Raw genomic sequence first — 27,827 nt, forward strand, 5'->3', positions numbered from 1 at the left:
CTTGGCCTAATTTTTCGTATATTTTTTCATACAAATGCAGTATATGAGTCCAACTTTCATGTGTGAACATCCTTAAATAAGCCAGGCTCACATCCTTTGATCACAGTAGTGGTTCACAGACTTCTAGATGCAAAAATTTACTTGAAATGCTCGTTTAAAATGCCAGTTCCAAGCTCTCTCCCCATGAAGTTTGGGATTCAAAGACTTTTGATGGATGTGGTCAATATACCACACTTTGAGTAACTAGTCTATACCAAAACCTAGACTTGTACATCTAGATACACTGTGATCGGCCAAGTAAGGCAGTAAGAATGTAGCTCTTGATTGGCAAACATAATGGTAAAGAAATTACAGCATTCTCTATCAAGTATAGATAAGTAGGTGTTTGTACAAATTTTTAAGATAGCCACCCAAGAAAATTTTGTGTTTTCTGTGGGTGTTATGTGATACTACAAAGGTGTCACTTGATTTTGTTATAGGAGGATATGTGCTTGCTGGTTGAATTGCCAGCAGTTTGCAGGAGTGAGGTTTGTCTTGGGGAGGGTGGTTTTGAGCAAAGGAATATCCTGGGTTTAATATTTGCGCTGTAATCAAACCTATTGAATTAAGTAATGCTGTCAGAAGCATTGTTGGATGGGACTTCCCTGGCTGTCCAGTGGTTAAGACTCTGGGTTCCTAGTGCAGAGGACACGTGTTTGATCTTGCATGCCACATGGCCTGCCCCCCCGTCCCCGCCCCCACCGCAAGTATTGTTGGCTGGTTTTTCATCTTTATTTTGCAGTATGTATTTATTCTAAAGTATACTTCACAGTTGTATATTAATTTTCATCCTCTCTTAAGAGACTTATTTTCTTGGGCTTCCTTTCCAAAGCTTAAGGAAACTTTAAAATATACACAGAAGCCACTAGTATAGAATTAATGCCAGTGGCTTGCAGTTTGGGAGAGTGGTGGCAGGAAAGTGATTCGTGTAACCTCTAGGTGACTGGAAACATCTTGGTTCTACTGGTTGAGGGGGTAGTATCTGGGCCTTTGATGTAGACTACACCATTATTTTAACATCAAGAAACAAAAAAGTTTCTGCTAAACAGAGGCTCTCAAGTATAGCCAGGTTTTATAAATAATGGCATCCCAGTTGTGGGATCCTCGTTTCCTCCAGGTGCTTAGCAATACTTAGAAGATCACTGATGGTGAATTTTCTTTAATACTAGCATCTTTCTGGTGTATGTGTAAATTTCTTTTTGCCTAGGTGTAAGAAATGCAGTACTAGGGTCCACTCATTATCCTTCACTTTCATTGTACACTTAACATTCATAGAGCATTTATTATGCCCCATATGCATATCTTTCGTTCTTCAGACAGTTCCTTGAAACCGTTTCTAGCAAAGAGTCACACGACTGAGCGACTGAACTGAACTGAACATATCTCAAAAGAGAGTGTAAAGCTCAGAGAAGCTAAATAGATGGAGCCCAGACGTCTGAACGCCGGTGATGCTGAGCATGAGAGCAAATTGGGACCTTCCTTGCCCTCTTCCTGGGCTCCCCTGATAGCTTAGATGGTCAAGAATCCGCTTACAATGCAGGAGACCCCCGTTGGATTCCTGGGTTGGGAAGATCCCCTGGAGAAAGGAGAGGCTACCCACTCCAGTATTCTGGCCTGGAGAATTCCATGGACTGTATAGTCTGTGGGGTCGCAAAGAGTTGGACGCGACGCAGCAACTTTCACTTTCACTTTGCCGTCTTGCCACTGCTTCCCGCCAGCTCAAGCTACTAGTCGATCGCAATTCCAGAGAATCGAGAAACACCTCGGAAACTTGTTAAGCTGACGGTCCCGGGCTCCATCCCCAGGGAATCTGGACTATCAGCAAACACCTAAAGTGATAATGGTATTGACGGGAAAACGCTGCGTTAACGCAAATGAACCTCTTCCCCCGAGCGCTGATGCGCTGCGAGGCTCGGGCGAATAGCTGCCGCTCACCACGCCCCCGGCGGCGTAGAGCGCAGGCAGACGCTGCCCCCTGGCGGCCGCCCCGGCGCAGTGAGACCCCCGCGCCGCGGCTGCGCAGTGACGCCCTCTGGCGGCCCCGCTCCTTCTTCCCATCGGCCTCGGCTTGCGGGCCTTTCAAACATGGAGGAGCGGGAGCGGGGGGCGAGGTCGGCTCGCGCCGGGAGCCCCGCGCGCCCGCCCAGCCCGCGGCTGGATGTCAGCTCTGACAGCTTCGACCCGCTGCTGGCCCTGTATGCGCCCCGCCTGCCTCCCATTCCCTACCCCAACGCGCCCTGCTTCAACAACGTGGCCGAGTACGAGAGCTTCCTCAGGACCGGCTTACGGAGCGGCGGGCGCGGGCGGGCGCGGGGCGCGGCCGCTGGCTCAGGGGGCCCCGCTGCGGCCGCCGGGCCGTCGGGCAGGACCCGCCGCCGCCAGGACGCCCCCGCCCCGGACCCCGAGCGCATCCAGCGCCTCCGCCGCCTCATGGTGGCCAAAGAGGAAGGGGACGAGGCCGCTGAGGCGCGGCGGCGGGGTCCGGGTCGGAGCAGGAAGGCGCCGCGCAACGTGCTCACGAGAATGCCCTGTGAGTCCCGCGGGCGGGCGGGGCGGGGGCCGGGCCGGCTGTCCGGAAGGCGGCGGCCCTGCGGGCGTGTGCCGGGTGACAGCCGCTTGGCACGGACCTGTGTGTATCAGGGGGAGGGTCTTGGTGAAGGCTGAAGAGATAACCAACGACCGTGGGGAGGGTCAGCTTGAGGAATTCAGGGTCTCTATGGGCAGTGAGGGAAGAGTGGCAAGGCTGTAGAGGTAAAAAGTAGCCACGGGTAGGGTTTGCTTGGGTAACATGCGTAAGTAAAGGTGATGGGGGCCACAAAAGTGGCCACAGAGGTGATGAGGAGCCTGCTGAAATCGATTTGCAGGAGTGATTGGGGGGTGGGGGGTGGCCGGGGGATTCTGCAGAGGTGGTGAGCCTGGAAACGGGACATCATGGGGAGGGTTTGCAGAGGTGATGAAGTCTTTGGGCCAAGCATGGTGAGAGAAGGGAGGGCACAGCCAATATTAGGGAAGGGAGAGTGGTTTGGTCAGTGAGATTTGTGGGTGATGGGACGCAGTATGAGGAAGTTGTTCAGATAGCACAGGGGACATAATCTCATGACCTCTGCACATTAAGTGACAGCTCGTTCTCAGTGCTGTAAGCAGAAAGGGCTGCAGGGTCTTGACATACATATGTTCACTGGAATGCAGCAGGCGCAGAAGGCCACTAAAGGGCAGACACTTTTACAGCCTCTCTGCTTGGCTGAGTGCAGGGACTCTTGTCTGTCAGGCTCCTATTACCATATGCACAGGTTATTTTGAGTTCTAAAGGTGTAAATGTCACAAGGGGATTTCTTGCAGCCTCCTAATAGTTCCTTCGAGTAAAGCTGTAAATAGCAGAGATTGCTAACGTGTGAGTTAGGTCTTGTATAAATGGAATAGAAACAGCCCAGGGTCATATCTTTGTCATCTGGCAAGCAGTTCTGACATCTGCCCCATGAACACAATGACCTACTTAGCCATTCAGAGCATCTGTATCCTGATAGCTAAGTTGTGGCATTATTAAATCACTGCCATTGGAGTGGTGGGTTTTGCTAAGTAAAGGAATATTTTGTTTCTTTCCTAGAAGTGTGTTAAGAGAGCAACATCCTGAAAAGCTGAGTGCTGTTAGGGGTGCCTTTGTGATACAGTGCCAGAGCATCACTGCCTAAGCTAGGCTTTACTCCAGTTTGCTTGCCCAGTGGTGACACAGATTATGCATGTGCCTAAATTAAGAGCAGTTTGGGGGAGCTTATTTTGCCCATAGTTTTTGCCACCATCAGATCTTTGAAATGCCCTCCAAGTCTCAGATTGTAACATTTATTTCCATTTTGCCAATTATTGCTTTGCTGTCGAGATTTTCAACACAAAAGAACTATTTCTATGTGGTGAGTGGTTTTGGCTTTACCGGTGGAGCACTTTACCATATTATTAGGATGAAAGAGTGTGAAAGCCAGCTTTATCGACTTCCCACAATTAAATGTATGCCTGGAATCAAAGTCTCAAAATGTGCTCTAGGCACTGAAAATTTTAATCCCACCACTGGAAACAGTTGGGTGTACATGGTAGAGATGAGTTGCTGCTGCTAAGTCGCTTCAGTCGTGTCCGACTCTGTGCGACCCCATAGACGGCAGCCCACCAGGCCCCTCCGTCCGTGGGATTTTCCAGGCAAGAGTACTGGATGAGTAGATATCACAAAAAATTGATGAACTTCAGGAAGCAAAAAAAAGTATAGAACCAGGGGTGAGGATTAGATTTTTTCCAAAAAAAAATTCATATAGAAGTCAGCTTTAGGTCTTGAGGTTAAGGAAGGGCATGCTTGACGATAACTGCTGCTGTTGCTAAATCACTTCAGTCGTGTCCGACTCTGTGCGACCCCATAGACGGCAGCCCACCAGGCTCCCCCGTCCCTGGGATTCCCCAGGCAAGAACACTGGAGTGGGTTGCCATTTCCTTCTCCAAGGCATGAAAGGGAAAAGTGCAAGTGAAGTCGCTCAGTCGTGGCCGACTCTTAGTGACCCCATGGACTGCAGCCCACCAGGCTCCTCCATCCATGGGATTCTCCAGGCAAGAGTACTAGAGTGGGGTGCCATTGCCTTCTCCCGCTTGACGATAACAGTAATTATTAAAAAATAAGACTGTTGAGCATGTAATATATGCTAAATAAGCATGTAATATATGCTAAATTACATACAGCAAAATTCACTCCTCAGGTGAGTAAAAAGGTTGTGAATTCCATCACCACAATCAAGATACAAATCAAGGAGTTCCCCGGTGATCTAGTGGTTAAGACGCTGCACTTCCAATGCAGGGGATGCAGGTTCAAACCCTGATCAGGGAACTAAGATCCCACATGCTGCGTGGCAAAAAAAAAAATAACGTGTAAAATTAAACTTACCACAGGGTCTGGCCCATAACTGAGGGCTCAGTAATTGGTGATAATATTGGTGACAGTGATGATGGTGCTGTTGTTGATGTGAAGGAGGGGAGCTTGGAGACTCTTGAAGTGAACCAATAGTATGATGAGGCTCTGGACTGTATTGTTGGTTGTGGAAACAGAAAAGAAAGGTCAGGTCTTAGTTATTGAGAATCTCTTGTCTGGACTTAGTATTGGCTATAAGCAGGGAAAAATAAAAGAGTGGGGTTAAAAATGACCTGGATTTGGAAGGCTGTGGCCCAAGGGTAATGGCAATGGAAAGTAGGATTTGGAAGAATAACTTTTTCAAAGATAAGGCATAGATATGGTTTTAGAAGCCTGGCTCATATCCTTTTGGGGTTTGTCACAAATACTGCTGAGAAGAGATTCAGAATGTGCCTTGTGATTCTGAATGTGGAACTTTTTTATCTCTTGGGATTTTGCTCTGATAGGTGGTGCCAGTGTTGTATTTTTGATCACATGAGAGAAATATTCCTTGGAATTATACCTTGTTAAATCTTTGGAAGAAAAAAAAAATCAAAATAAAGGTACAGATATGAAGGTTGAAAACCTGAGTTTGCCGTTTGGTTAATTAGAATAAGAGATTTTTGTTAAGGTACATGCTTGTCCTTTCTCCCTGATTTGGGGGTGTGTGGGGAGTAATGCCCCTGTTTTCTTCCAAGTTAGAAAAAGAGTGGCCTTTCTAGCCTTTGTGGAACATATGTGTGTAAGATGAGAAAAAGGAGTGAATGTGGAAGGCAAGTAGAGTAATCTAGGCATTGTGACCAGTTTCTAAGAAATTTAATTATAGGAACTTATTCATTACATGAAACTAGAAGTTACCTAGTCTAACCTCATCTTATGAATGGGGAAACTTGGACTTGTAGAGAAAAAGTTACTCACCAAGTTCACACAACTAGTTATAATGACCTAAATGTTGTTTACAGTGCTTGATTTGACACCATCTATAACACATATCCAGATATGTGTATATACACATACCTTAGTATGTCAGAGGTTCAGAGAATTTTAAAATATGGCTGGAGGAGGGATGGATGGTGAAGATCAGGCCAAGGTTTTCACGTTCCTTTCCAAGGCCACTGTTTCTGTCACTCTGCCTTCTTGCTGAATCTTCAATCTGACAAGCTCCTATTTCTCATCTACAAAGTCACTTAATCCAACAGTATCTTCTTCTATTAACTTATCCCTGCCATCATTTATAAGCCAGTCCATGAGTGAGGGGTAAGGAGGTTAAGAGTAACCACCTTAGGTATCCAAATTGAAGTGCAAGACACTTGTTCTCTTTTATGCTTATACTAAAAATAAGACAGATTTTTTTGTTTGTTTGCTATCAATGACAATAACTTCCAAAGAACTGTGCCTTTCAAACTTGAGGGGAAGAGTGAGATTGTGTAAATGTGAGTGTGTGTGTGTGTATGCATACATGTGCAGTTTTCTTTAGGGAGGTTTTATGTAGTACAGTCACCGTACTGTGATGGCTAAATTAACATGAAATAATAAAAATAAAACTCAGCCTTACTTTCAAGCTCTGAAAAAAAAAAAGAATCCATCATAATAAAGGCTGCAGTTTATAGTCCCAGCATTCTTCACATGAATTGTCATACTCCTCTTTTCATATGATGCTTATCAGCAATTTCATAGGAGTCAGCTACTCAGCAGGTGCCTTTACACCAGTGAGGCCTGGAATACAACCAAGCCTCTCCCTCCTCATGTGAAGATGATGTTCACTGAATCACTAGTGGCCCGAGAGCACGAGCTCCTGTGTGATGTAGCTCAGACCGAGGGGGCCAAAAAGCCATTCTCTCTAAGATGATTGCATGTGTTTCAGGGCGGATGAGTCACACGGTTCACTTCCTTTAAACCTGTGACCAAAGTTCTTGGTTCTTTGAAAGGCTCAAGCTGGATATCCAGTTCATGAGATTTATCCTGAAAAAGGTTGTTATACAAGGCAGAGAACTGAGAAGAACCTAGCTGCTGTTGTGCACATTTAGTATAGTGTTTTTTGCCCCCAAAAGTTTTTAAATGATGCTGCCTCTTAAATCAGAGACATCATAGAAATAGGTTATGGAGGTAGTGAAACATTTGGATGGTAGCCACCCAGGGGGTTTATCCATGTTCTGGGGAATCTTGTCTCATTTCAGTGTACATTGCCTACACTTGCCATGCTGCCTGCTGGGCCTTGCTTCTCCTGTGGTGTGCCAGTGGTTTGCAGTGCCATACCATGTTGCCTTGTGTTGCTGGAGATGGTTGGGTGGTGTCGGTTGTTAATTCTGGGAATGAGAGCAGGTATTCATTCTGTGCTGACGGTTCTTCTTGTTTCAGTGCACGAAGGCAGCCCTCTGGGTGAACTCCATCGTTGTATCCGGGAGGGGGTGAAGGTGAATGTTCACATCCGCACTTTCAAGGGACTTCGGGGCGTCTGTACAGGCTTCCTCGTTGCATTTGACAAGTTCTGGAATATGGTAATTAAGCCTTCCTCAAGGAACTGGAGCACCTCCTAAGGATTAAATCTTTTATATATCTCAAGGACTTTATTCAGTGAAACCTCCAGAATACCTTCCCGGAAGCTCTAGAATCTTTGAACTCTCTTGACAACAACAGAAAAGTTCTTTTTATTGTTTTCCCTAAAGGCAATGGCTTTCACCTGGGATGATTTTACCTATGCCTCTTTCCCAGGGACATTTGGCAATGTCAGTTTTTGATTGTCACACTGTGGGACGGAGTACCACTGGCATCTAGTGGGTAGAAGCTAGGGCTGCTGCTGCGCACGCTACAATCCACAGAATATCCTGCCAACAACAGAGAATTATCTGGTCCAGAATGTTATTAGTGCCAGGGTTGGGAAATCTAGCCTTAAGGAATAATTACTTATTTCATCTTTTAGTAATTTTATATTGATTTCTTACCAGTTATTTTTCATTCATTTGAAAGTATTTATTGACTTCCTATTTTGGCTGGGCACATTGCTAGGTACAGAAATTTCAGGAAGGAACTTAAACTGTAACTTTTGGAAAGATAGATGAGGATAGAGGGGAAGCAGACACATTAATAAGCCAGACACTTTGCACGGTGTTTGCTTGTGGAGGAGTGTACCATGCGCCCGCAGTCTTCTGGAGGCTTGCTGTCTATTTACTAGACATTTGGAAGAGAAAAAGGACACAGAGCACAATCATGATATGAGACAGTTAAAACAGGAGCCACCAGGGCTTTCTAGTGTTTCTTTCCATATGATCTTCCATTGCCAGTTTTTCTTCTCTTTGTGCTTTATCTTCATCTGTGCATTCCCCTTGATTATAGTAATAGTTGCCAATACTTATTAAGCACTTGCTATATGCCAGATCCTGTACAAAGGACTTTATATATAACAACTCAGTAAATGAGCTGTAAGTCTATCACTGTTTTATTTCACAAATGAAGTAACTGAGGCTAGTGATTTTGGAAGGTTGGTCCCAAATCACACTCTTAGTAAGTGAAAGGGACTGTAACTTTATCTTTTCTGGCTTCTGAGACCGTATTTTAAACTGTATGGAGTCATAATACTTGGATTCGAATCCTAGCTTAACATTTGGTAGCTGTGTAACTTGAGGCAAAGTAATTTCTCTGAGCCTCAGTTTTCTCATTTCTAAAATGTAGGGGAAAAAATGTTTTATTAAAAATTGTAAGTTTGCCTTTGAAGGGAAAGATTTAAGAGAATATATTTGACAGTGGTGGCAATAACAATACTGTCAGCTTATGTTTGTAAGATGATTCACACTTTTCAAAGTAATTTCTCATACATGATCTCATTTGATCCTAACGGCTGTCCTGTAAGGTTGATGTCTCATCAACAAGAATTCACCGGCATTTCTGTGTGTTACCCTAGTTAGTCTCTTCATTGCTGTCATAAGGCAGAGAGACCGAAAAGGGAAAATCAGCAGTAATGTTTCTTAAGGTGTGGTCTGAAGCTGTCCTGCATCAGAATCATGGGGTTTCTGGTTAAAACAGAAAGTTCCTGGGCTTCATCCCAGATGTACAGAATCAGAATATCTTGGAGAATAGCCTTAGTTTTATATTTTGCCACATTATTCACAGGAGGAGTTTTGCAGAAACTAATGCCTGTGGTGTTAATACATCTCTGGTCATTAATATGTTAATGAGCTTCCTAGATTATTCATGCTCCCTGAAATTTAAGAGCCTCTACCCTGCATTTGCAATAGCACCTTACCATAGGAGAACCCCATCTTATATGGTTGTAACAGCTTGGCGTTCCTATTCAGAGGGGACCATGTATTACCATTTGTTCCTGCCCAAGAGCTGAGTCACCTGTTAAGTTTAGTCTGGTATAATTAGATGGTATTCTGCCTTTTAAATTTTTTCCTGAAAGCTATAAAAATAATATTTTGAATGATACCATATTTTCCCTTCCTTTGGTCTCTTTTTCTCTAGGCACTTACTGATGTGGATGAGACCTACCGAAAACCTGTTCTAGGCAAAGCATATGAACGGGATTCTTCATTGACTCTCACCAGGGTAAGCAGTTTCCCCTGACTTTGAATACCCAGTGTGCTTTCAAGCTTAGAAATTAAGATCACTGAGCCTAGGGACCAGGGTTTCCCAGCAGTAAAGCCCTATTGCTGTCAACCAGGCATTCTTGGACCAAGATCTTCATTAGTCTCTTCTCATGCATCCAGTGAGTGAAAAATGAGTCTGTATTTCTTACTCTCATATTGTTTGAGCAATAAGTTACCTTGTCAGGTCTGAATGTCTTTCAGTTTTATACCATAGAAAAAGTGGGTACCTTTTCTCTTGACATACTTACTGATTTATCTGAGTTATGGCTAGAAATAGAAAATTTGTTACTAACTTTTTTAAAATTGCGAAGCAAATAGTCTACAGAGCATGATTAAGGAATCTAGTCTTTTGTATATCGAGAAAAAGAGATGTTGAAAACTGTAGAGAAGGCTAATACTTGTCATTGCTTTCCTTGCAGCTCTTTGATCGACTAAAACTGCAAGATTCCTCCAAGAAGGAAACAGATTCTAAGTCTGCAGTTGAAGACTCCACTCTCTCCAGATACTCCCAGACATCCACATGGAAGGTGGCTTCGGTGTGGGGAAGAGGAGACACCGACCGGAGTTCACGCAGGCGTTCCCGCTCCGTCCCTTCTTCCCTGCAGGCGTCTGCAAGGGAGGAGTCCAGGTCAGAGCTGTCAGGGAGGACTACACGGACAGAAGGGTCCAGTGCGGGGGGTACCTTTTCTAGGGCTACCACCCTTTCCAGGGGCCAGTCCCGTAAGAAAAAAAGAAAGCCCAAAGTGGATTACCAGCAGGTTTTCACTCGACATATAAATCAGATTTTCATTCGAGGCGAGAACGTCCTGCTGGTTCATCTTGCACAGTGACTTTCTCAACCTCACTTGAGCTTTGGTTTTAGAAATACAATGCATGAATTGCTGCTATGCTGTATCCTAGTATCCCAGTGTAACTCTGAGCTGGAGTGTTCCCTCTGGTCCGGCATGTGCAGAGCATGGAGCCAGGCTCAGGCCCTCTGGGAGATGAGGTCCTGAAGGGAAAACAGGGCTTGAGAGGGTGGCGGGTGTTTGCATTAATATCACAGCGAGAGCTGTACAGAGCATGGGGTGTGCATCTGATTTGGTATCATGGTCTACTGCATACACTCAAACCAAATATAAGATCTTGAATTGGGGAGCATAGTATGGATTGAATTGACTCCACAGACACTATAGCATGGTGAAGGAAAAAGCCTCCTCAAGAAGAATGATCTCGTTTCTAGAAGCTAGTGCCCTGAGTACTCATGAACTTGTATCTAAGAGTAGCAGTATAAATTGCCCTAAGCCCTGCATCCGCACCTTGTAACTGACCTTTAAGTTTCGCTCTACACCACTCTCTCTTGATGGAGGAATGTACTTTGCTATCTCTTGATATCTGTAAGATACAAGAAGGCTACGCATTTATGTAAGAGTGAAATCTAGGTGGGTGGCATGCTCCAGTGAATGCTGTGTCTTCATCCCTCTTCATGTTATGGGAAGAAATAGGGGACCTTGCATTGGTTTTCCTCTTGCCAGAGGGAGTTTTTGCAGATGGTGTACCAGGTGGGACTGTAAGATGCTCTTGTCCTTCTCTTCTTTCATTTGTGGCATGGTGCTAGTGCATGTACCTGCGTATTGCCCCGCTGTGTATAGTGTGACCTGTCCTGTGAGCTGTATAGCAGGAGGCTGTGACTTTCATGACTGGCTGCAAAGAGTTCTGCATGAACTCAAGCATGCACACACATCATGTGGCTGAGAGTACCCTTTCTGGGCAGGGCTGGCCCTGTCTCGAGTGTTTTTCAGGATGGTTTTCAATGAAACCGGGGTGGAGTTTTATTCCCTTGTGTCAGGCCAAAGAGATTCTCACAAAGTACAACAGTGGCATCTCTAAGGGATGCATTACTCAGCCTGGCTTGAGTAACCGAACACCAGACCACCTGCTACTATTTCTACTTGAATCATATGCTTTTTCAGTCACCAGTGCAAAATAGGCTATATCTCGACACAGACTGTTAGGCAATATTGACCTTTTGTTTTGTTAGTTTATGTTAGGTTTTATTTTAGATATCTTACATTCAAAGTGAGAATGAGAAATAGCTCACTAGTTAAAATGTTTGAAAAGAAAAACTTCCTCTGCTGTATTTGTTGTGTAACTTAAATGAGCCTTCTGAGAAGCAGGTGAGTCACGCTCAGAGAGTTGGGCTGAGACTCCTGGTCCTTCGTCTGGCTGGGCCTCTGGCTCTTCATGGAGTGAGAGGAGAGCAGACTAACCCCTCTGTGCCTCAGGTTTTCCCCACCAGACACCTACCTCACAGGGACACTGAGGAAAAGAATCTGGGGAAAGCATTTTAAAGTCTTTTAACATATGTAAGTGCCATGAGTAATTTTTACTCACTGTGTCATAGCTTGCTAGAAGTTCACTGTCTCATGAGCAAAGTAGGTGCTATATAATATAAGAACGTAATCTCTGTAGGTGTTAACAGTTATGATCTTCTTGTCATCAGAAGGCAGTGATATCTTCAGGAACTACTTCCCATGTTTCATTCCTTTCTCCTAAGGGACAGTGGAAATTCTCAGAAGAATATCTTTAGTGAAAGAAAAGTAACAATTTTTGTGCTACTCTCCCACATCCCAGCCTCCACCCTTTTCTGATCGTGATGAGAGGGAATTCCCCTGCACTTTTGAGGGGGTTTATATGCCAGCACTGAAGGAAGGATGTGAATCTAAAAACAGCACATCCCTGAAAGGGAATCTGTGGAAGTTGTTTTATTTGATTTTGTTTCAAAATGGGTTTTAAATATACTCTTTAGAACCAGATGAGATGCACTAAACATTTAGAGAGGTTCTAGGCTACACATGCAAGTGAACAATTATCTTTGGACACTGCCAGTCTGAGTCTTGTTAAATAGTATATTCTAAAATCAGTCATCTTGTTAATCATCAGGCACCCCACCTTTACTGGTCTCTCCTGTTTGGCTGTCCCCATCTGTCTGTCTGTCTTGTCCCTCAGCTGGAAGCTGTAATAGTTACTGGATTTTCACAATAAAGGAGAAATTTGGAATCAAATGGAATATAGTCAATTTCCATTCATTGTAGTGCCTGATTAACCTGACTTATTTTAAACACATGCTCATTTCCTTGCTTGCATATGATTTTCATGTATCCATATAACAATTGATTTACTGCTCTTCTGCCCAACTTAACAATTCTGGCTCTAAAAATTGTTTCGAAACTGTGTGCGATCTGTCTTACGTGCCCATATTCCCGCATTTATTGGTTTGGACAGTGATTCTGGGATGAGTACTGTCTAGTAAATGTGATGTTTTGTACAAAGCATGATAATCATTATTTTAGAGAAGTAAATTTTTAAAATTATTGCCTTTTCTTTATTATTGGAGAAATTTTTCAAAACGAAGGAAAAATATATTCTAAAAATGTATATGCTGCTCAAAAATGTGATCATCTAGGACATTTTAACAAATTGCTATGTAAATAACTGAAGTCTTCCTCAGGAGAAGGCAAGGAAAGAAAAAGGGGATGTAACAGCCAGAACGGTAGGTTTCTGGAGGTCCCCCATCAGCTCGCCAAGGGGGCCCTAAACAGCCGAAATACACCACAACTGGCTTCTGCTATTCTCCAGGGATTTGAGATTGCGACTCTAGTTCTTATTTTTTTTTAACATTGGACTGAAGTTCTTCAGAGTAATCTCTAGACAAGGGAGCCTGTTTTCAGGGCAGACCTATGAAGTTGTTGAGGTCTTCTCAGGGATATCCAGGTTTGTTAGAAAGTAACTAGGGACTGAGAGATGAAAGGTGTGGCTTCACCCCCAGGACAATTTCCTGGGCCAGTATTTGTACACAGAGGTTGTTCTACCGCTTCACCACTAGGAGAGGCTGCACTTTAGGTTGTTTGTGCTGGTATTTAGGAACTATTTCTGCTTTCTTTCAGAGAACAGTTATGATAGAGGTGGGCTGTTTGTGAGATGGTTAGCTAGAGTTGTCAGTGGCAGGTGGCCTTGGACCAGTTGATTCCTCCCTCTGCATGGTGCGTGTCAAGTCAGAAAACCTAGAAACTGTTAGCATTAAAGTCAAGGTGCATAAGAATCCTTGCTAGTGTCATTAGTGAATGAAGAAGGGCGTTACCTATCCTCATGGTGAAAAGGTCCAGGAGTACCTTTAGAGATTATCAGCCCCAGCCTCAGAAGCCTTACACAAACCTAGGTGTACTGTTTGTACCCCTTGAGAAAGAACCTAACTTGATGCAGAATGGATATTTGTATTTCTATTTGTACTATTTTCATAGCAGCAGACATGGACAAAATCATGAAATAGAATCTGTTCTGTAAATTACTTTTTAAAATTTTCTCTTATTTTTGCCTTTAGGAACAAATTTAAATTATTCAAAGACAGCTAGCTATCACTGGTGCTGCCCCTTTATGTATTTTTATGAATGAAATGGTTGCTGTGGGAAGACCAAGATTCATCTAAGAGTGTCATTGTATAAACAGAATGGTTTGCAGTTGTTTGAATTTTACTTTTCCTGTGCCAGGTATAGAATGCAGTCAACCCCTTTTCAGTAGCTTCTGTTCATAAGCTTGTGTGTTTCTGGGTAACAACTCCCAGAAGGCTTTTCTTAGTGTTTGTGAAGAAAGAAAATCTCATCTAGGCCTGTGTTGCAAAGGTGGGTGGTCTGTCATTACTTCCTGGCAAATTGAGTTGATGGATTTAAGATAAGCCTTTGGGGTTCCTCCATCATTTCCTGGGCTTTTAGGAAGGGTTGGGCCTCCTTACTCGTGGTGTTTTGAGTGTGTTTCAAATGTTTGTAAGTTCTCTTGCACTCCTCTAATAAAAATGAAAGCTGTCTGTCAAGACATGGCTTTGGATGGTTTGGAGATCTAGCAGGAAAAGAAGAAGTACACCTGAGACCTTCAGTTGGTCTTTTATTTATTTAGAATAAAAAGTAGTTTGATAACCTACCAGAGCTTGTGCTTCTTTAGAAACATTCTCTGAAGAGATAGGAACTGTCCCACAGGAAAGCTATAAAAGCTATTCCCAGTACATTGCAATTGCTTTTGATTTTTAATCCTTTGGAGCAAATGTCTGATGTTATGTTTTTAGAGCTGTAGGGGGAAAATGTTTTTTTAAAAAATTTAGGGGTGTTACTGAAACAATGACTGGCTGAATTATGTGTGAGCTAAGCTCTAGGGCAGCTGTCCAGTTCTTTTTCTGTTGTCCTGACAGTAAAGCAGATAGTAAGCGATGTTTTGAAAAGTGATTTGCTTATTCCATCCTGACATCTAAAGGCATTAGCCTCCTATTTGGCAGCCCTGGGGAAACCCCTCCGCACCGTGACTTATTACCTTGTTTTTTAGACAAGGCTAAACCTGGATGACTCTGTGTATTAATAGTTTCACTCTTCATATACCAGCTGCTACAAGAAAAACCATGACTTTTAATTTTATCTTGAAATTACTCCTCATTGTTAAATTCACCTAAACCCTTCCTGTGTATGGAGGGTTGCTGCTAGTAATATCAGTTTGCAATGTTCTGCTTTCGGTATTTGTCTGATGGGAGTCTGGAAACTGTAATAAATATGATTGTCTTAATAAACTGCCTGCTTTGTCTCTGCTAATTGAGGAGGGTTGGGTGGAGAGGAGGCGGCAGGGGAGTCTGTTACCCATGAAGACACCCATCTAGAAAGTTAACACGTCACAAGCCTTCTACAGTCTCATTGTTGTAACCTTGTGCCTTTTCTTTAGTAAAGCACACATATCTAGATCATTATCCTCCAAGTTTGTTTGAAGTTCACACTTAGAAAAGGAACTTGGCCTGTGTTTGTGAATTCTCTCCTCTAAGCCCCAAGCAATGGTCATTGCCCTGTGAATTTATCCTGCCTAATAGCTCACTGGTGTTAATCCACTCTCTTCACAACCTGCGGAGATCACCATTGACTCGGCTCCCCTTGGAGGATTTTACCATATCTCGCTGATTGACTCACTTCCAGGAATATTTGAATTTGCCACCGGCTCCTCTGTGCACATACAGGAAGTTGATCTGCCCAGAGATTTGCTACATTGATTACTTGACATCCTCTGTGTGCTTCTAGCCCTGAATCACCCGAATAAGATGGACAAACAAAAATGACATTGATTCTTAGAGGGGGGATCCTCAAGTTAACTGTCAAGACCCAATTCCCTACTTTCAGAGGATACCTTAAGTTGGGCACAGTTGGCACACAGGAAGTTTGCAGCCATCACAGTGGGGAAAAGAGAGGCAAGACCCACGTGTTCCAGTTCTGGCTCTTGCTTGTTTGTTTTACATCTCAAAGACTTGTGATTAAATAAAAATGTCCTCATTAATCAAAATAAAGTCAAAAGAGTCTGCTAGCTTGACATACAAAATGTACAGTGATGGTTAAATATTGGCAGGGGGTGGAGGCCAGTGCAATGAGATTTATCGTCTGTTACTCTTTTGCTTTCTGAATAGGAGTGGCAAAAAGAAAACAAGTGCTTTGTCCAGCCCCGTTTTCTCCTTGGATAGAAGTGAAGGATAGTTCAGTCTGCTCAGTTACCACTAGATGGCAGTAGCTTAAAGAGAACTGCTTAAGTGTAGAGTCCCAGAAGGACCTGAGGCTCCGGATCTCCAGTTACTGCTGCCATTTATTGTTAAACACTCACCAGTCTGAACCGAGATAATCAAGAAAAAGCAAACTGTAATCAACCCAAGTGGCAATATAACCGTCTCTTACCACTGCTGAATTTCCATAATGTGAAGCTAAGGAAGCCTGACGGCAGCCATGAGCCAATGAAAGTGCCTGAGGAAGAGAGAAACGGCAGAGTGTCCACTATTTTAGGGAGTCTGTTGATATTCTCACATGGTGGAGTTCCTCATTGCTTCTCAGAATGCTGTCAACTCCACCTGGCCCCTTCCCGCCTGCTGGCGGTAGATTACTTCAGGAAAACTGACTTGATTCCCCTATTTTTCAGCTACTGTCTCGCTTTTGGAAACAATTCACTTTCTCCCAGTGTTAATGCCTGATGCTCCTTTATGACAGAGGTTGCATTTCTCTTGTGATTCCACAACCAGAATAAAACCTCCAGACCAAGGCTGCAAGCAAGGAAAATTTCTAATAGACACAGAAAAGTGTGGTGGTTTAGGCTGGGCACTGGGAGCAGGATAAATAGGTGGAAAGTGCTGATAAGTCTCCCAGCACTTCACATCAAGACCTTCAAAAGACCTTCTTCTCTCTCCATCAAGGAATAATTTCCCAGGAGCCTATGGTGAAGAGGAATATACAAGTGCCAAACCTATTATATGCATTACCTTGTTCAGATAAACCCACAGCAAGGGGGAGATTTTATTCCCAATATGTGTGTGAGGGAACTGGAACATATTAAATAAATTACCAACATCTCGCCTGGTAATAAATGGCAAATTTGGGGTCTGTGTCTCTGACTCTTAAGTTTGTTGCTAGCCAGTTGTACCTTAAACATATCAAATTTCTCAGGCATTGAAAAGGAAGCTTTGAGGACAAGTGGAGTTAATCCCCTTAGATTAATCAGAAACCAGAGAGCTGAGTTAAACTAGAGCTTTTGGTTTTTCACATGTCTAGTTCCTTTTGCCCAGTTCTTTGACTGAAAGTGGACATGTACACAGGGCTTTGTGGCTCCCAGAAAGGACTGTGGCGGTGGGCACCCCCAGGGCAGTAGTCCAGCTGTGGTAAGAGTGGCTGCCAAGTGAGGGCCATGTGGTATTTCATTTCACCCACCAGTTGGTTTGGCCCTGGAAGGGGTATCAACCTAACAGTCTTGTTAAAAAGCAGGTGGGGCAGCTAGTGATCTTTCCCAAGTCTTCAGAACGCATGTAGAAAGCCTGCCACCCCTTTCTTTCCAGTGTTCTCCAAAACCTGGTGAGAATGCTTTCTGCAGGTCTTGACTTATTCATCTTATTAAAACAAAACAAAACAACAAAACTTTTCTCAATGCTACACTCTGGATGTGCTAAAGCATGAGGAAAGGATTAGCTGAAGGCCTATAGTCTTCCCAGAAAGATTGGCAAGCTGTCTTGTAAAATTTCCCTTCAACTTGATGATGTGTTAGTTTCCAGAATATGACAATCCTAGAAGGAGTCCTTATCTTAGATGCTTACTGCTGCTGCTGCTGCTAAGTCGCTTCAGTCGTGTCCGACTCTGTGCGACCCCATAGACGGCAGCCCACCAGGCTCCCCCGTCCCTGGGATTCTCCAGGCAAGAACACTGGAGTGGGTTGCCATTTCCTTCTCCAATGCATGAAAGTGAAAAGTGAAAGTGAAGTCTCTCAGTCGTGTCCGACTCTTCGCGACCCCATGGACTGCAGCCTACCAGGCTCCTCCATCCATGGGATTTTCCAGGCAAGAGTACTGGAGTGGGGTGTCATCGCCTTCTCCATAGATGCTTACTAGTGGTTTTTAAACCTCAGTTTCCTCATCTCTAAAATAGGGATAATACCACCTATCTTATAGTGCCCCTGTGAATGCCAAGTGTGGAGGTGGTTCAGCTGGTGACAAAGTGCTCAGCCCAGACAGCAAGTTTTAATGTCACTTATGCTATGATAAGCTTGCTATGTGATGCTTAGCTGCTTTCTTCACTTCCCTGTGCTTGGGTTTCACGTCCTGAGACCAGGCAAACAAGTGGACGCAGCACAATGCTGTCATCCTTTTTTTTCTAGCACACAGACCTTGAAAGATTGTTCCCAGGCTTCCTGAGTTCTCAGCACCTCTTCAGTTGTTTCTCCCTAGATTAAAACTTGAGCATATCATCAACTTCTTCATCCCCAGGAGAGTGTTGTGCTCCCCCAGGAATGACATTAGGCTCCACAGGACATTCATTAGTTGGGGTTACCAGAGGACCACAGGACACTGGAATGGTAATTTCCTACATGCGACCCCGGTGACCCAGAGGGAGCTAGCTCAGCTGGTCTGAGCATGTGGTTAATGAGGGAAGGGTCATGGTTTCACTCCTGTGTGGGTCAATTAGTGTCACGTGGAAAAGCACGCTCCTGGGGCCCCAGGCAGCAGCTTTACACTGTGGCACTGGTCTCCAGGATGACTGTATGGCCATCATCACTATCAGAATCCTAACCCAAAACGTACATCTTCCTTATTATTACATAGCCCATGGTTTCTAAGACTTGGGTCGTTTGAGAGCATCTCCATGATTTTTCCATTATCCCAAGCAGACCACTGTATTTTTATTTATTTGATGTTTTTCTACACATTGCCTCACTTTTTTAGCTAACACTTAAAAGGAAGCCGTGTGTTACTACCATCAATGCAAATTAGGGAAATTTGCCTTAAATTGAAAGTACACATAAAAATAAATAGGCAGTAATTGAAATTAAACTGTTTATCTTCAGATTATAGGCAAAGACCTCCTGAGCCACAAATGATCAATATCCTCCCATGTGTTAGTAAATGCATGGATATAAACTGCATGTCTTACATAATAAACATACTGTTCTGTAATAAAATGGCCATGTCAGCAAAAACAATATTCTAAAGCAATTGCTCCCATGGGAAAAGTTGGACTCAGTGACTAGGGAGTTTCACACTTGAAGTGATGAAATTATTCTTGCAGGAATTTCAGCACCAAAGGTCTTTCTAATAGTCTTTCTAATAGCCATAAATGTGTAACTATAAAACCTATAGTCTGAACCAATCTGGGGTTTAATTTATATACAGCTCTTGCTCAAAATCATGGCTTTTGTTCACACTCTCCACTGGCACTATCATTAACACTGTGCTTCTTACACATCCTTATCATTATCACCCATTTTATGATAAACAAAGCACAAATGTGCAAAGCAGATGTGTTGACTGCACAACATCTTTCTTCCCCTCCAGTCATGAGCCAGTACACGCTGATCTCCCCAGTCAGCCAGTTCCTTACAGAGATCAAGATGTAACCAGTAGTGGTGCTAATAATAAAAATGTATTCCTTAATTAATTGAGCATGTTACATCCAATCCAGTTATGAAAATGTGCACTGGAGGACAAATACACATAAAAAGACACACAGCAACACACGTGGGCCTCTTCAGGGTTGAGAAGGAGCCTGGCCACTTCTATTATTTGAGGATCCCAGTGCATTTAAAAAGTGAAGAAATATCAAAGCATTGTAAATGTGTACATTCGTAAACTTTGGGTTGAATGATGGACAGCTTCCAGTCCTCTCTGGACCTGTGAGAGGGAGCATAGCCTCATTGGGAGAGAATCCCAGTCTGTGTGTGAGTTCTTTGAGTGTGAAGTCCCAAGTCCCTGCCCCAAGGTCCAGAGATGAGCCCTACCAGGAAAATTATCTCATATAGAGGTCTGAATTCAAATATACCATAAGGCAGAGCATAACATTTTAGCCATGTGGAAACATGAAGCTATCAGGGACATAGAAGGATTGGAAAGTGAATAGCTTTTTCTTTCTTGTGTCTTCATTACTTTGTGGATTCTTGCTGCGACCACTCCTGTTACTTCAGTGCCATTTGGGTCTTCCCACTAGGGTAGCTTTCTCATCATCCTTAGAAAGCCATGAATTAGTAGCAAAAGGACCAGACCATTTTATAAGTGCCAGAAGACTTACTTAGATTTGTTGTTGTTCAGTCACTCAGTCATGTCTGACTCTTTGTGACCCCGTGGACTGCAGCACGCCAGGCTTTCCTGTCCTTCACCATCTCCCAGAGTTTGCTCAAACTCATGTCCATTGAATTGGTGATACCATCCAACCATCTCATCCTTGTTGTTCCCTTCTTCGCCTGCCTTCAATCTTTCCCTGCATCAGGGTCTTTTTAATGAGTCAGCTCTTCGCATCAGGTGGCCAAAGTATTGGAGCTTCAGCTTCAGCATCAGTCCTTCCAATGAATATTCATGACTGATTTCCTTTAGGGTTGACTAGTTTCATCTTGCAGTCCAAGGGACTCTCAAGAGTCTTCTCCGACACCACAGTTCAAAAGCATCAATTCTTTTGCAGTCAGCCTTCTTAATGGCCCAACTCGCACATCCATACATGACTACTGGAAAAACTTAGATTAGAAAATCAAAATATAAGAAGTGGGAATGCAGTGTATCAGCTTTCCTCCACTGTATGTGGACCCACTGACTACTTTAACCACAAGAACAATTTTGAATGACTGCATGTGCACGTACACACACACACACAGACTCTCAGTAAACAGCAAGCAGACATCTCCATGCCAGAAACATCTATAAAGTTTTCATTGCATGATTTTTGCTGGATCAGTAAGATCGTGTGACTGGGGAGTGTTGTATGTATGTATGTTTATATGAAATAGTGTAAAAATAGTATTTCCTTAAGACTGATCTATTAGGATTCCGTTTGTATGGCCTTGTTCTAAGACTGATGCTTACTTTGTGCTCATTGCTTCTGAGGGCAGAAAGCAATTCCATGTGATGCATCTGAGGCTTATGGTCTCTTCCCTACCCTCACCCAGTCCAATTGTCTCAGCGAAGCATTTCACGCCTCCTCCCCATCCCCAGAGTTCATCTGAACACATCTGTTGCTCCATGAAATGTTTTTTGGCAGAAGCTGCTCTGCCCTGGGCTGACTAAGAGTCATCTGTCCTGACTGGCTCACAACTATTTTAACTTAATTTATTTTTAGAAAATTATATTTATATATGAATATATATATATATGTATATATATATATAGACAGAGAGAGAGTGTGTCACATTAATATACCCTTAAATATTAATATATATATGTGTCATTTTAATAGAGACCGACATTATGACACCAAACCAAGAGTCAAATGGAGATTCCAACTCCAAAATGGTTGGGAGAAGCTGTTTTAAACCCTCTCATGGCAGAGGAAGCACAGAGAAGGATTCTGAATGTTTCCTTCCAGATCTACCTTCCATATTATTCCTTCCAGGATATGACCCTCAGTGATCACACTTCAAATCTAGGCTCTCTTGCACTGAGTATTCAAAACTGAATACTAACTCTTCATTTTGAAAAAATTTCAGCAAGGACCTAGCAGACCTATGTCAGGTCACAGATCTTACCAGGAATTAACATGCCTGGGGACTTTCTGCACAGGACTGCCCAAATGGTAAGCTATGGCATCTTGACTCATATAATTGAGGCCTTCTCAGTTCTTGGAACCTGTGGGCCGTCACTTCCAGCCACAAGTGTCAACGGCTCCATCAGGGTGGCTGAATGGAAAAAGGTACAGAGGTGTGGCCCATGGCTATGTGAACATCAAATCTGACAGGCCCAGTGACATCTGGATTGTTATGCTCGCCATCAAGGAGCTGAATGCAACGGCTCGGAAGTGACTTCACATCTCAAAAGCCATTGGTATCCATTTGCTACTGCCCATCATGAGGACAAAGGCATAGGTTAACTACCGAAAGACTTAGTGTTCCAGGTGTCCCAGATGCCAGCACCAGCTACATTACTTGAAGGTCTCCGTGAAAAATGAATAAACATGTGGGGCTCCAGATTCAAAATTCATTTCAGGATGGTGACCACAGAGCATTCAACGAAGCACAAGGTCCTTCTAAGTGTGGGGCCCCGTGCAAGGGCACAGGTTGCACATGAAGCGGGCCCTGAAGGAAGTGCGGCACCAGGCCAAGGTGGAGACAGTTGCAAGTTCAACAGGAGTGAGGAGGGGGCAGGGGATTCTTGGCAGGCACAGTGCTGACTCTGTCTTCACACATGTTGGATTCTTTCTTCTATTGGTAACTGATGTGCTTAGTAACCATTCTAACTTTGCGTGACTGGTGTACAAATTAAAGCATTATCATTATTTTAAAATACTTTGAGAAAGTCCCCATAGATTTTAAATTCATTCCCACAATCTCAGGGAATTTCGACAGTGCGGTTGTCAATGTAAGGAAAAACACTGTTAGATTCTTTAAATATGACTCAAGTGTTGTAAAGAAATTTTGGAAGGGTTTCAAAAAGTTTTTTACTTTCATCTATATCACCTGTGTGAATAAAGTTTATTGTTAGTGATGACTATCAAGAATTGGAAGAGACCATGATTACAAAGTCTTGATTGAATTAAAGTCTTCATCAGGAATTGCTATTTCAAGCATAAAATCTGATATTAAAAACTATATTCGTAAAAAGCAAATGCAAAATTTTCATTAAAAATTAAAGAGATTATTTTTTAGAAATTTTATACAAATTCAGTATTTAATATCTTCCCTAAATTTTGAATTTTATTTTCTTATAATTATATAATAAAAAGAGTAATGAAGGCTTTTGCCAAGCCCCATAGAGATGCCCAAGTCCCTCTACATTTACCCTAGGGTGTGCTTTAAAATATTATCATTTCCTTATGTGTGCTATGAAGCAAAAAATGGGAGAAGGAGCAATCTAGCCAGCAGCTCTCCCAAGGAGTCTGAACCAAGTCATTTGCTTTTGCCCACTGGTGGTAATAGAGGCTATGGGGATTGACTTGAAAAGTCAAGGCATAAAACAGGATCCACGCATAGTGACAACTAACAGTAATTCATAGAGCTGTTGAAATGAAGACATGAGACACTGCATGTCAAGTGCTAAGAATAGAGCCCGGAACGTAGGAAATACTCAGTGAATGGCATTTACTGTTACCTGGCACCTTAGATAACTAGTAAGTTGACAAATTCTGTTGATTTTGTATCTACAATGCCTTAGCTCTGTTCTTTATTGTTATTGTACAGTTGCTAAGTCATGTCTGACTCTGTGACCTCATGGACTACAGCATACCAAGCTTTCCTGCCTTTCACTATCTCTCAGAGTTTGCTCAAACTCATGTCCATTGAGGCGGTGATGCCATCCAACCATATCATACTCTGTCTTGACTTTCCCCTCCTGCCCTCAATCTTCCCCATAATCAGGGTCTTTTCCAATGAATCAGCTGTTCGCATCAGGTGGCCAAAGTATGGGAGCTTCAGCATCAGTTCAAGGTTGATTTCCTTTAGGATTGACTGGTTTGATCTCGTTGCTATCCAAGGGACTCTCAGGAGTCTTCTCTAGCACCACAGTTTGAAAGCATCAGTTCTTCTGTGCTCAGCCTTCCTTATGGTCCAACTGTCACATCCATACATGGCTACTGGAAAACCAAAGCTTTGACTAGAGGGATCTTTGTTGGCAAAGTGTTGTCTCTGCTTTTGAATATACTGTCTAGGTTTGTCATAGTTTTTGATAGTTTGTGATAGTTTTTCTATCAAGGAGCAAGCATCTTTTAATTTCATTGGTGCAGTCACTGTCCACAGTGATTTTGCAGCCCAAGAAAATAAAATCTGTCACTGTTTCCATTTTTTCCCCATCTATTTGCCATGAAGTGATGGGACCAGACGCCATGATCTTCATTTTTTGAATGTTGAGTTTTAAGTTAGCTTTTTCACTTTCTTGTTTCACCTTCATCAAGAGGTTCTTTAGTTCCTCTTCACTTTCTGTCATTAGGGTGATATCACCTGCATATCTGAGGTTGTTGATATTTCACATGGCAATCTTGATTCCAGCTTGTGAGTCATCCAGGCTGCCATTTCTCATGATGTATTCTGCAACTAAGTTAAATAAGCAAGGTGACAATATACAGCCTTGATGTACTCCTTTCCCAATTCTGAACCAGTCTGTTCCATGTCCAGTTCTGACTGTTGCTTCTTGACCTGCATACCTCAGGAGGCAGGTAAGGTGGTCTGGTATTCCCATCTTTTGAAGAATTTTCCACAGTTTGTTGTGATCCACACAGTCGAAGGCTTTAGTGTAGTCAATGAAGCAGAAGTAGATGTTTTTCTGGAATTCTTTTGCTTTTTCTGTGATCCAACAGATGTGGCAATTTGATCTCTGGTTCCTCTGCTTTTTCTAAATCCAGCTTGTAGATCTGGAAGTTCTTGGTTCATGTACTGTTGAAGCCTAGCTTGAAGGATTTTGAGCATTACCTTGATAGCATGTGAAATGAGCTAAATAATTGTACGGTGGTTTGAACATTCTTTGGGGGTTGGAATGAAAACTGACCATTTCCGATACTCCAAAACCTTCCGATACTTCCAAAACTCCAGTTGTTGAGTTTTCCAAATTTGCTGGCATATCAAGTGCATCACTTTAATAGCATCATCTTTTAGGATTTGAAATAGCTCAGCTGGAATTCTGTCACCTCCACTAGCTTTGTTTGTAGTAGTGCTTCCTAGGGTCCACTTGACTTGACACTCCAGGATGTCTGGCCTGGGTGACTTTACTTTCCATTTCTCTTTTTGCACAGTACCATGTTCAGCATTTTATCACTGCTCATCTGACAGTTATATTTGCCTCTTAACTTGTCTTTTAGTTTCCATCATCTTCATTTTTGAACCCTCTGGTTCAGTTAAGACACTTTAAGCAGCAAGTAACAGAATATCCAACTCAAGTGTGTTCGTCCATATATTAAGACATCCAAAGTTTCCAGAGTTGGTTCAGCAATTCAGTAACATTAGGCCTCAGGTTTAGGGAATGTGTTCATGTGTGTGTGTGGCTTTGTTTGTTTTGCTTTTCCCCTCATGGTCTCAGTTTGGCTGCTATAGCTCCAAGTAGCACCACTACTCATGCTAACATCCAAAAGCATAGGGAAAAGTTGTGTTCTCGTTGTATACATCCTTATCCATGGTGGAAATTTCTTCCAGAAAGTCTCTTCAAGTTCCTCAGAACACATCTACCTTAAACCAATCATAGACAAAGGGCAATGGGATTACAGCAATTGGTTTAGATTTCTCATCATTTATCCCTAGGCCTTGGCCTGCTTTCCTTGAGCATAGTACTAGCCCTATACTCAAACAGAACTGAGATTCCGATAGCCAGGAAGGAATGACAGCTGTTGAGTAAATAACCAGCATTTTCAGCCAGTCCTTCCTACATGCATCTGGCAGGTTCATCAGGGATTTCCTGCTTGAACAAGAGCTCCCAGCAGGACCTTTGCCTGAATTAAGTCTTTGGTCCCTAATCTAGCCGGTAAGGTCAGATGTCACCAGCAAAATGCCCTTGGAGCATCCTATACTTTTCCTTCATAACTCCTTATCACCTATTGTAATTAAACATGAAGTTTTTGACTAGTATCTCTGCCCAACTAACTCTAGAATATAAACGCCATTAGGACCAGATGTGTTTTGCTTACCCTTGTACTCAACACCTAGCAATTCTTGGACAATTCATTCTTCAGTGAATGAATGCCTATACCTGTCAAAAAGGAGCAAGCAATTTCAACAGCTAGATATTTAGTCTAGCAAAAAGAGGTTTCTACCTAGCTATCAAAAGAGGTTGAAAGAATTTGGTACCTCAGCATCACCAACATTTTGTTAAAGGACTAATTGCCAAGCCCCTTGTGCACATGGGACCATTAGTAATTCTGTAGCTATGCAAATTAAAACAGTGATGTATGATTTATAGCTTTAATAACATTCTGAAGGCTCTTAAATTTTAATCACTTGCAACATCCTTTTTAATATTCAATTACTTTATTAACTAATTAGGTCACTTGCAGAAAAAGCACATAAGGCTTGTGCTATTTTAATATCAGCTGAGCCTCACAAAATACCTTTGAAATGGTGCAAATGGTTTATTTATTTTAAACAGATCATTAAGATGCTATAATTAATAAACCAATTATGAAAAAAGGCCCGATAGTGATAGAAGCACAAGTACAATAGCACTGTCCAATGGATTAGTCATTTTTATCCACATATATCAAGGGGCTAAACTTAAATGAAAACCCACTGTAAAAAGTGCCTTCCTAAATAATTAACATGTGCAATGACTGATAACCACATCATGGCAAACCTGACTTGAGGCTTGTTCATTACACAAACCTGTAATGTGTACTTTGGTTTCATCTAATGACACTCACGATGGAAAATCCACGGCATCCTAAGCTTGGTGTTTCTTGATTACTTACAAGGGCTTAATTTGCAGATGGAGCTGGGCACTTCACGACTTATCAGTGCTTTGGAGTGAGCCGAGCCTCCCAGGAGAATCAGGAGACACATGCAGTTTCGGCGGAGTCCTTGGATATTGATTTCTCAGCACCGTGTTAAGGTCTTCAAAGCAAACAGTGTGAACAAAGAAAGTTGAGGCCATGCCTGTGGGGGTTCTTCACCCAATATTCTCAAAGGAGACCATGGATCATAGCACTAAGCCTGCTTGTCAAAGGCACAGAGATGTTGGGGCTATGGCTGAGGATAGGTAGGAAGCAGCTTGGAGGTTTGGAATTGAGTTTTATTTCTAGGATCAGGGTGAGGCAAGAGGAACCAGTTCCTTTGACTGGTCTGGGAAACAATGCTGGCACCTAGAGACTAGGTGATCTTTTTGGCTTGTTGCTGTTTAGTCACTAAGTTGTATCCGACTGTTTGTGACCCCATGGACTGTATCACGCCAGGCTCCTCTGTCCTCCACTATCTCCCAAAGTTTGTCCAAATTCATGACCACTGAGTCGATGATGCCATCTAACCATCTCATCCTCTGCCCCCTCCTTCTCCTTTTGCCTTCAATCTTTCCCAGCATCAGGGTCTTTTTCCGGCTAACAACAATATAATAATAAAACCATAATAACCATCGTGTACTAAGTCCTTTCTATCTACTTTATAAACACTGTTGATTGCCTGTATCATCTGTTGGCTCTTTCAGGGTGTTTGTTGAGTCAACATTTATTTGCTGAGCACCTCCTGGGGCCAGGTGCTGTTCTCAGCACTGGAGATCTTGGGATGAACGAGATAGACAAGTTCCTTGCTCTCATGGTACTCACATTCTATTAGGGAAGAGAAACAAATATCATACAGCACAAGGAAACAAAGTATAAACAGCCACTTTAGCCAATGCAAAGTGCTAGGGAAAAGGCCAACCAGAAGATGGGAGATAGTAATGCCAGTGACTGAGGCAGCTTCTTGTGACCAATTCGTCAGGGAAGGCCTCTCTGGCAAATGGACGGGAGGGTCTTGGCCAACTCAGAGTTTGTTTCCTCCCCTCCCCCACCAACTCCCACTCCCAGTTTCACCAGTTGTTAAGGACAATGGGACATGGCATTATTATGCTGCCGTCATTAGCATCGCCATTCTTTTTGCAGGTTCAGTCTCTTTTTTGCAGTCAGACCCCAATATGAACTTGTGTGCATTTTATTGTTAGTGTGTATGTTGGTAGGTGAAAACTACAGAGAGAGATATTTCTCTTCCCTAATGTCTTCCTGACACTGTCATGCTCTGCAAATGGTTACAGCTATGTTTTATGTATTTCCAGCCTGTTTTAGCACCTTCATGATATGTTGATGAAACTTTAAAATATTCATAAATTTCCACATTGTTCT

At 42.9% G+C, this 27,827-nt stretch overlaps 1 protein-coding gene across 7 annotated transcripts in view; it reads left to right on the forward strand.

Moving 5' to 3' along the window:
* The first annotated feature begins 2,109 nt into the window (after positions 1-2,109).
* The window catches only part of LSM11 (LSM11, U7 small nuclear RNA associated), a 110,327-nt gene continuing 84,609 nt past the window's right edge, over positions 2,110-27,827 (forward strand). For 4 of the 7 annotated variants that reach the window (XR_014056695.1, XR_014056697.1, XM_081500523.1 and 1 more), the window contains exons 1-4: positions 2,110-2,569; positions 7,316-7,455; positions 9,419-9,502; positions 9,963-10,171. Coding sequence is in view for 5 of the 7 variants with exons in the window: in XM_081500523.1 (XP_081356649.1) it covers positions 2,125-2,569; positions 7,316-7,455; positions 9,419-9,502; positions 9,963-10,171 (878 nt within the window). In the remaining 2 variants the exon portion in view is untranslated. Of the gene's footprint in view, positions 2,570-7,315; positions 7,456-9,418; positions 9,503-9,962; positions 15,131-16,006; positions 16,063-16,545; positions 16,956-26,443; positions 27,091-27,827 lie in introns of those variants that run through there. The other 3 variants (XM_081500525.1, XM_081500524.1, XM_081500522.1) reach the window with 3 other exon arrangements.

Source organism: Giraffa tippelskirchi, chromosome 6 (genome assembly GCF_054371585.1).
Source record: "Giraffa tippelskirchi isolate mGirTip1 chromosome 6, T2T-mGirTip1v1.2.pri, whole genome shotgun sequence".
Lineage (NCBI taxonomy): Eukaryota > Metazoa > Chordata > Mammalia > Artiodactyla > Giraffidae > Giraffa > Giraffa tippelskirchi.